Genomic DNA, 10502 nt, shown 5'->3' on the forward strand with positions numbered 1-10502 from the left:
GGAAAGGGAAGGGTTTGCAAAAATCGCCTGTCTACGCAGCCAGCCAGCCGTTCTTCTTGGAGGAAAACAGGCACGAGGTCAGCTATTTCAGCAAGTATTCGGAGGCAGCTGAGCTGAGGAGCACTGCCTCCATCCTGGCCACGCAGGAGCCTGAAGTGACCGTCGGCCCTTTCAAGTTACGGTCAAGGAAACAGAGGACTTTGTCGATGATAGAAGAAGAGATCAGAGCTGCCCAGGAGCGGGAAGAGGAGCTGAAGAGGCAGCGGCAAGGTCTGCAGGCGGCACCCAGCCCTGTTACAAAGAGCGCACCACCCATGCCCACCAGAACCGTGTCTTACAAAACTGCACCAGGTAGGTGCCCAAAGCATCGGGGGGGGGAGGTGAAATGTGACTGAATGGTCCAGCCAGATTCTGGTTTATATAATTTTTGAGTGAACAGGTTGTTTCCTATTGCTGTGCTGCTCAGACCACCAACTGAAACTTAGGATCATCGCAAGGAAAGACAGCAGCAGTTTTTGCAGCTGTGTGGCTACTTGAAAGACAAACATACAAAGTGTTTTTAACAGGCTCTCTGTTCTCCTTCATGTCATTAAGGAAGTGTTTAGGTAGTGGGGATTTACAGATTTGGGGGCTTTGAATCAGATTTCTCCTTGTGTGCCTTTGTTTTGCTTTCTGTCTTCAGGTATTTCTTGGTCTTCTTCACAAAGATCTCCAGAGCTGTGTGTTGCTGTGTATTTCAGCTGGTGTTGTTCAACCACTGAATGAAACAGGTGTCACAAACAAAATGCTTAATTCAGTGCAAGTCCTCTGACTGATCATCTTCTGGGTCCTTGTGGTGATATTCAGAGTGTTACAGTGTATGAGTATCCTCCTTTCCCTTTTCAAAAAACAAAAAGCACTCATGCCTTCTTAGTGTAACATAAATTTCACTGGTGTAAATCTGAGCCAGTGATGCTTCTAAAAATTGTGCAGGGTGATGCTTTTCTTTTGAAAGTCGTGGCAAATTTGAATAACATGTGGATTAAGCCCATTACCCGGTCTGATTGTGAACTTGGCATGTTACACAGCACATAAATAACTAATACTTGTTTCTGTTTCTTCTGAAAAAAGGATAATTTTATCCTGTGTTTCTTCCTCAAAAAACTGTAGCAGATGTTGATAATTTCTCTGATCTGTTGTTACTTCTGTAGAACAGCATTTTTGATGGGGAGTCTCCATAAACTGAGGTGTGTTGAGCAATGTCTTGACAAGATGTGAGAGATGGGGCACAATAGACCTCAGCTAGGAGGACTCGTTGCATAAAGCTGTGCTCATGACCCTTCCAGAACCCATCATCTGAAGCTGCAAGTGCTCCACATGAGGCTGATAATGGTTGCTTTTTACTCACAGGTGATGCTGGAAGGGCTGCTGACACTAATGCTTCTTTTAATGGAGCATCTGGGAAGACTGTGTACTTCTCGTTCTTATTTCTCTACACAAGGCATTTACTTTCTGTTTGATGTTAAAATGTTCATTGTAAATTACATTCTAGTGAGAATTATAAACTTACATTTATAATGAATCATTCTGGACAGTTTACTTTAAATGTCCCACTGCCACATGTTCAAGAAAGAAAATTGGAATCTATTAGCCAGTGACTCAAACTACTGCAATTTGAAGCTGGTGACAAGGCAAAGAATTAATTTCTAGGAAAAGATGAATATGTGGCAACCAAAAAGAGCTCTCAGCTGGCAGGAATCAGCTCAGCACAGTTGGCATTGCAGGTTCCTGCCCTCAGCTCAACTCAACTTGTTGACCCTTTAGCTAGCTGTGTTGCAGTTAAAACTTGCAGGCATCCTTAAACAAAGGGAGAAGAGATCCATGCAATCCCCTGGAAGATTGCAGCAACTTTCCCTTAATGTTAATATTTACAGTATCTTTTCAATATTTACAAAAACAGGCAAAAAGTTGGTCAGCAGAGGCAACAAAATCTGGCTGTAAAGTTTCATTGCAGCCAGTTGCAGAGGTTATTTACAGAGAAGAAAAAGACTATTTATTTGTAGTAGGCACAGTAAAGAATATGCTGTAGAATATGTCTGATACTGTAATCTGAATATCTAGCTTCACATAGAAAATAATCATGATAACAGTAGAAACACAGGTAGTTCTGTCACCAAATTGCCTTTCCTAAAGAAAGAACTTGCACTCTTCTTTTAACAACAGGATACCTCAGCAGAAAGGGATTTGGGAGTCAAGTCTAAATTTGAGAAGTCTGTTGCTAATCCGTAAGTGGGATCCATAAGTTCACCAGAACTCTTTCAGAGGAGGTGCAGTAGCAGTTAATTAGCAATGGCCTGCCTGTAAGGTTGCTTTTTTGGTGGTAGACTGGGCAAAGCAGTTTTACTGTGACTGCTGCTTCACTTCACTGTTTTGAACCATCACTCTGTGGTAATAGAAACAGAAACCATAAAAAAAGACTGCAGTGAACTGAACTGCTGTTTTGACTGAAGTGCGAAGGATTAACACCATTCATGTGGGTGTACATGCAAAATAGCTACTTATTAATTTAGATAGCAAACAGGCTGGTTTTGCCACCCTGACATACAGCTTAGATACAGCTGATGGTAACACTGAACTTGGTGTCTTTCAAGCACACAGCACAAGCTGGTTCTTGCCAATAAACTTCTGTTCTGCTAAAGAGTGTCCTTTTGGGCTGCTTCAAAGAAGCTCTTTAACCCATCTCAGGTCACTGAAGCAAGACACAGAGTCATTTCAGTGGAATGACAAATACATGTTATGTGTACGCAGGACAAGACCTTCTCCAGGGTATTCCTGGGAAGGTAGAAGAAAGAGCCTGTGCAAACTCCTTTCCCAAAAAAACGGGTTTCCTGTATGAGGAAACTCAAGAAAGACCAAAAAAATGCTTGAGCATGACTAAATAGAAAGTCATTGTGGATCCCAAAATATTTGTGGAGCTATATTTAAATGTGAACGTTTCCTGTGTTGTTTTCCTGCAGCACCTGCTGCACATAGCAAGGTACTGAGCAGCTGCATAGCAACCCACCAATGATTTTCTCCTACAATGTGCAGGTGGTACACCATCCCTCATGGGCAGAGCAGCTGGGTCTGTTTGACAGTTCATTTGAACAGACTGATACACACGTGACATGAGGGGATCCAGCCTACATTTGCTGGTGTAATTCCCATGTTCCTTTTACTAGGAGTATTTAGATTATGGCAATCTTGTGTCTGACCTACCATACTGCCTGGCTTTAGTAATCTTGTTCATCAAATGAGTGGGAAAATCATTACATGAGGGGTCTTGGTTCAGTGAAGATTTTTCTGTTGGAGAGAAATCCTTTGTGAATAATTGCTGTCTCATCACAGTGTACAGGGACATCCCAAACATAAGAAGCCAGGCCTGAGAGATGCTTTCCTGAAGCTGCCATATCTGACTTAGTGGTATTCCTCCCCAAAGCATTGCCAGGTGCATCAGAAGGCACATTGCCTTCCTTGCACGCATCTGAGGTGCTCAGACTGATCTGCACACACATCTGGGAAAACTGCCCACCCAGCAGTCACCTTCTGCTGATGAACTAGATGAGAGAATTTCAGGGGGTGGCAAAAGCTCAGGGAGGGAAATTGCAGTTTAGAGATGCAAGTGATCAGGAACCTTTAAATTAGAGGTAACTGTTCCCACCAGATAATGAGGGACATGTGTGTGCTGTCTTTTTCTTGCCTTCTTCTGAGTGACAGACATGGAAGGTACCCTTCTGTCAGAGTCTGAAAACCACTTTAAACTTTCAGTAATAAATACCTGCACTAAGGAAATTTATATGGTTTAACTGCTGCCTGAAGACACTTTTTGTGCATTAGGAGAAGAAGCAGAAACCTCAGGGCAAGATATTTTTAATATTTGTGGTCATTACAAAATTTTAACTGCCCTGTATATATGCGAAGAATCAGGATTGGCCATAGTACCTATGTATGAAACCCCTTTTTAAAATGAGAATTTTGAGAAAGGCTAGGGCAGAAATTAATCCTCTGAGTTTATGGAGAATACTATTTCCTTACCCTTCCATAAGCACTGGTATGAAAAAAGCAGGGTTCATCACCCTCTTCAAGGATTCCCCTGGAGTGCTCATCACTCATCCCCTGAACTCCCCCAGGAGCACCTGAACAGCATACTAACCCAGCCCATTTGTCTTTTGTTCTTTTATTTCCTCCCTAGTGGAGAACGTCTGCAAAGTGAGAGGATCTTCAAGAGGTTCTTTTTCTAATGTTTTCTTGTTTGTGTGTTTGCACATTCATGTTGCTCACTTGGTGTTCAAGAAGACCAAAAAGGCTCACCCTTCACCTGGAGTGGTAATGAGACTCCACATTACCAGACATGCATTTTTTTTGCATGTTTCAACTATCCCTCTACTTCAGGGACTAATTCTGAAGAGTTTTCCCGGCTGCGCAGATGTCTTAAAAAATATCAACAGCATCTGTAAAATAGTTGCTCATACTTGTGTAAAGCCCCATTCTTCTGATCTCCTTTATCAATATGATTTGCTGGTCCCTGGTGCCTGCTGCTTATTTAGTGGTGGCTCAGGCTCTTGTCTTCTCAGTCACTCTTTCTTCTTGATGTTGCAGCAAACCAGCTGTACATCCTTATGAGTGCTGGGACACCCGTTAGGCTCCATGGGGTGGACAAGTCACCATCACAGCCCCTCTTGCTTTCCAGAGCTGCGCAGAGGTTTTGGTGAGGGGAAAACTAATCTGTCCTCAGCTTATGTACATCTTTGATTTTGTAGAGACATGTCAGGTGATGTGTTGCAGCCATCAACTGACATCCCTGAACTTTTCCTTCTCCTCCCCAGGGCTGAGAAAGACAGTTCTCTGTAGGAGCAGCTCATGGCTGCTCTAAATAGCACAAGAGGCAGGTAATTAAGATAAATTAAAATTCCAGGAGCTTCCTACTAGATCACTGAAGCCAAAGAGTGAAGGAAGCCATCACCTGAACTGAAGCCACAGAACGTTTTTTGGAGTTCCTTTGAAGGAGAACAAAAACGTAAATGTGTAGGTGAAGATTGGGATGCTATAGCTTGTACTCAGTATCTTGCAACAGCTCTTAAGATTATCTCAGGGGACTAGCTTCCTCTGGAGGGGAAGACACTGCTGCTAACTGGTGTTACTTTGCAAGTGTGACCATCAGGCTGCAGTTGGTATCCCACAAGTGTGACCGTGTTTCCGTTTCAGTCAGAGCCCAGCTCCTTTATTACTCAGCTTGGGTTTGGATAAGGACCACCAGCAGTGTTTGTGTGTATCAGGTGTGGGCATGTGACTGTGGAAGTAGAAAGTGCCTGTGATCATTGTGTTTCATCATAGTTTTACTGAGCACCTCTTCTGCCTGAGAACAGTTCCTTATCTGGACGAAAAGCTACCAGAAGAAAATCAGCCCAGCAACATTTCTAACACAGTCTAAACTGGTAGAATAGATCTACACTGAACTGGAGCTCTGCATCGGGTTCATGGAGTTTTTCTGTGGCTGTTCTGAGAGCCCCGAAGCCTCAGACACTGTAATCTAACCACAATCTGACTGTCAGTTGTGCTGGTTTATTGCTTTTCTGCCACTGTTGGCAGCGGTGGGATCTCTCTTTTTCACCTACCTACCTGTTCTGACAGAATTTTTAGGAACTTGAAAGACCTTTGTGAAAACTAGTTAAAAGGATGCTGTGAATTCTTGAGGTTTTAGTGGAATTCAAACTCTTACACAGAGAAAACAGCTGTATAAGCCTATTTTCTTGTGGATACAAACCAACAAACCACTCTTGTTGTGGGCAAATCTCATTTCTACCTTGGCTTCTATATTTGTGAGAAGGGAACTGTGACACTCTGCATGGTGACACTGCGCAGCATGCGCAGAACTGTTGCATGTTGCTATAGGGGTTACTGCTACAAGACAGAAACTGATTGGCCTTCCATCCAGAGAGGATGCTGCTGAGACATCCCCTTTCTGAAATGCAGATCCCCAAAGTCTACAGTTTGTGTTGCTTTCCAGTGGCAGAGGGGTGGAAGGAGCTCTTTTGAGGCATGAGGCTCTGAGCATCCCATGATAGTCTTCATCCCTGGGGGAATACATAAAAGCTGGTCAGACATCTGGGAAGCTTGGTACTCATGCATTACTTGTATATATCCAAGACAGTTATTAGTGTAAGAATGAAGTAATACAGCAAGATATCTGACCCTTAATCAGAACCTGGGCAGACAGAAACGCCCTCTTCAGTGTCTGGGGTGATTCAGAGGGGATGAATTCCTAGCTTCTTCCCTGTAGCAGCCAGCTTAAGGCAAGCCTGTAACAGGAAACAAGTGATACTGGGTTTTTCCATATTGGTTAGAAATGAATCAAACCCAGCAAGGGGGTTTATTGTAAAAGAGGTCTCTAATGCCAGCTTGGGTTTCACTTCTCCCTTCCAGAATAAATCCCGCTGATTCTTACTGGAGGTTTCAAGGCTACTCCCTAGTGGCTGCCACTGTTTTTTGGAGAAGCAGCTAGGGTTTTCATTTATCTCAGCAACAGGAAGTTTCATGGAAATCTGCACAATCCGTCTGCTTACTTCACTTATTTGTAAAGGGTTTGGGTGGGTTGTTTTTTTTCTCCTTTTTTCCTTTCCCATCCATTGAACTGTGTTATTTCAAAGGGCTGACATTCTGTGGAAAAGGGAACCTGATTTTGGTTCAGCATTGCTTTCTCTTGTCATAGCTGAGGACTCCTGTACCTTATTGCCATGACCTGTCACTGTTGCCCTCATTCTTCCCACCAGGACAAAGTGGGTGGCTCACCCCAAGTCAGCATGTGGTGATGAGAAAGGCAGGTTGTCCTCCTGGAGGAGTTGGGTTGTCTACCCCCTGAGCTCTCCTGCAGCATGTTGCAGTCATCTTCCTGCTCTGGTCTGCATTTTGCCCAGTTCTTCAGCTGGGGTCACTGTCTAAAGCAAATTTCTCTTGATGAACTGGGCTTGCTCAGAGTGCAACCTGCCTTCTCTATGACTTTTCTCCCACCAGGAGCACTTTTTCTCCCTCCAGGAGCACATTTGGTGACTTGCAGGGAACTGCTGCAGGGCAGAGTAGAACTGATTACTGACTCAAAGCCTTTCCTGCTTTGAAAGCAGATAAAAAGCAAGGGAAGAAGAGAAAATGCCAGCACCACTTAAACAGGTGCCTTCTGTGCACATCTGGATGTGGTTCTGAGTGTACAGTGGTGTAATCCCATGGGTTGTATTGTCTTGAGCCAGAAAAAAAAAGATAATTTTGAGGTTTTCCAGAATCTTGCAAACATTTCCAGATCACATGTAGGAGGTAACAGGTAATTCAGCCAGATACTACTGTAAATAATAATAGTGGGTTAATTTTGCATTGTATCCTGTGGCAATTCTTGTAGGTTTTGTAAAAAGATTTAGCAGTGAATTGGTGTAGGAAATTTCAGGAAGAGACAGTGTTTAAAAAAGCCCATCACCATCCTGATTTACCAGATTGTTTAATAAATTTCATTCCAAACTGTTTCTTCATTTAAACCCCTCTGAAAATGCTTCTCCAGCTGCTGACTTTTGGAAACAACCCATGAGTCCTTCAGTTCAGAACGAGTTGTTCCTTTTCATGTCTTTGCAGGAAAGATAGAGAAGATCAAGCCTCCTCCATCCCCCACCACAGAAGGTCCTGTCTCACATTCTGACCAACCACCTGAGGAGCCTGCAGGAGCTCAGCGACCCAAGAACCTGATGCAAACCCTCATGGAGGATTATGAAACTCATAAAACTAAGCGACGAGAAAGGATGGACGACAGCAGTGTGAGTGCACTTTCGCTTTTTGCTTTTTGCTTTGCCGTAGGGACCGTGACTCATGAGAACTAACATTCAGACAAGAAAAATACTTAGTTCCTAATAATCTGCAATCTACACTTTGCAAGTGTATTAAGGATTTTAACACATTGTAAAGGCCCAGTGTGTTTCACAGGGAAGGATCAGGGCCATTGGGGAGGAAGAAAGAGCATCATGGCAAATATCAAAGGCAACTCATGTTAAGTTTATTTTAAATAAGTTAGTTTATAATAGGGGCAGTGAGTAGCTGCCCTGCAACTGACAGGCTCTGTTAATTCACACTCACCAGGACCCTCCAGTGGGTTATTTTATTGGCTTTTTGAACTTTGTGGGTCAAGCAGGTATTCACGCCTGTGTTCCTAGACTCCCAAAGTCCCATCCCAGTGTGCTCAGGATTCAGTGTAAATGGCTAACTTCCCTAGAAACCATCTTTTGCGGAAATGGATTGGGAATGTCTCAGAAATGAACCTGGATCCTTCAATAGGTAGTGTGATGTTTCCTGCTAAACTTGTAGTCTTCCTTCCACACAAAGAATCATCCAGATCTTAAGTTTGTGAAATGGGTGCCTGCATTTCAGTCATTACTGGAGCAGAGTTTAATGAAATTAAGTTGTTCTTTACTGGATGCACTAATAAGAAAAGCTATGAATTTCATAGCTAGAAGTACCAAAATTCAGGTGCATCCCTTATACAACCAGTTCCCAACAGAGTATGCAGTGTTTCTTATTCAGAATCATTATTACTGCAGACACTTGAGTGCAGAAGGTAGTGAGATATAAGTGAGATATAGAACTTCTTAAAGTGACATAGTTGCTGTTACGTGTTTGCTGAAGAAGCCACAGTCCTCCAGGTGTATCTCAGAGATGTTGGAATGGTGACACCAGCACTAAGGAGCTGAAGCTCCAAACAAACTGCTTTCTAGTAATGTTCATTAAAGGTAGCAAATCATCAGGTGTATAGAAGTAAGTGAAGGTTTGCAACATGAATACTGCACTAGTCTTGTAGCTCTTAATCATGACTGGTGAATATTGCACAGTAGCCTAAGGAGTGCAATGTGGAAGGGTCCTGTCGGATTTCTTCTGGTTAATTAAAGTGTAGTAGGAGAACTGACTCAAAATAGAGATGGAATAATTTCCAGTGCATACCAGCAACTTTCTGGTCCGTTCTTCTACTGAAGCCGTTGAGAAACAAGAAGACCAGCTCATGCCCAAGATTGTCCCTTGTTCTCACAGAGCATCTTGGGGCTGTCTCTTGGGAAGGATCCTATCTCTAGTTTCCTCTCTGGCCCCAGAACTCCCAGTGAAATGAGGTGGCACCACCTGCTCTGGTGGGTGTTGTTTTCTTGTGTCTTCCCAGAGGATCTCTTCCAATGAAAGGCTCTCAGAACCTTCCAAGAGACACATCAAGCTCTTTGCAGAAACCAGGAAGAACTTTAAAAAACAGAGGGGCATAAAACAGTGGTGTAAACGAGAACTGGTTCTTGGGAGTCCTGCAGTGAGCATCTCTCAGTCTCAAAACCATAGCATGGCAGACAAGCTGCTGTGCTAGAGATGACATTCAGCTGGTCCTCACCCTGCACTTTTCCTCCACCCCTGTGAAGTGAAAGGTGACTTGTCCAGCCCACAGTGCAGTGGCTTGTGGCCAAAATCTTCTCCCACAGCTTTGATGGTTACATGCCATTTGTTGTGCATTTTGTAGCACACAAAGGACAAGTAAGATGTCAGTGGACCTAAGTCCCTCTGCTCAATGACCCGAGTGTAGCTCCTCAGGTGTTTGCAGAGCTGCACATGTGCTATGAAGCAGGTTGGCCACAGCTGTGTAGTCTCTTCTGCAGTTTGAAGTGAGCCCTGACGTCCTGACCAGCACACTGATCTGGGCAAAGAGTTGCACTGCTACTAAAGCTTCCCAGTCACACATCAGACAACTGGTGGGATGGATTGTCAAGGCTGCAGGGAGTTTACAGAGCCCCAGTGCACACCAAAGTCCTGCTGTGTTGCGGTTTGTTGTCATTCTCCTCTTCTCTAAGCCCATTGCCTACTGCCAAACAAGATTTACATTCTTACCACTGCCTACCCAAAATCCTATTAGAGGTCAGTGTCCTGCAGAGCACAGGGAGAGCTTCCCCAGGCCAGCAGGAGTGTTTTATTTCTCTTCCATGCCTCTTTCCGTTCTCCTTTTGTAAATCATCCCCACCATTGACAGGGGAAAGATAATTCAAACAAGAAGTGCTGTACTTGTACCACTGTTAGCTTGAGCTAATGTTTTACATGCCAGGCTAAGCAATAGTCGTTTAAACAACAAAAAGCTCTGATTTGTTGGCAGAGGACATTTGATCATGGGCTCAGGAAGGTTATTTCTGAAACTAATGAAACAAAACAGCACAGTCACGGGCCTGTTTTCAATGTGTAAATGAAATATAGGGTGGGAAAAAGCATAACTGATAACCAGACAAACAGCTGCCACTTGGAGAGTTAAGTCCTGATAGCTGAATGTGGCTCAGAATTGCTCTTTGCTTGAGGGGAACCAGATACAGCAGCCACAGTCTCCTGATTGTGAAGATGTTTGATGTCCATGGAAAAACTCCCCCAGCAGTACTGACTTACAGAGCTTTGGTTCCTCCCTACATAAGACACACCAAAATGCAGGAGGGTGGTTTCAGCAG

General features: G+C 43.7%; 1 protein-coding gene across 2 annotated transcripts in view; it reads left to right on the forward strand.

The window, feature by feature from the left end:
- Nucleotides 1-10502, forward strand: part of LOC104389187 (A-kinase anchor protein 2-like) — a 21064-nt gene that overhangs the window by 2154 nt on the left and 8408 nt on the right. For both annotated transcript variants that reach the window (XM_009998144.1, XM_009998145.1), the window contains exons 2-3: nt 12-351; nt 7633-7811. In XM_009998144.1, the coding sequence (XP_009996446.1) occupies nt 12-351; nt 7633-7811 (519 nt within the window). The remainder of the gene's footprint in view (nt 1-11; nt 352-7632; nt 7812-10502) is intronic.

The sequence above is a fragment of the Chaetura pelagica genome, unplaced genomic scaffold (genome assembly GCF_000747805.2).
Source record: "Chaetura pelagica isolate M959 unplaced genomic scaffold, ChaPel_1.0 scaffold145, whole genome shotgun sequence".
Classification (NCBI taxonomy): domain Eukaryota; kingdom Metazoa; phylum Chordata; class Aves; order Apodiformes; family Apodidae; genus Chaetura; species Chaetura pelagica.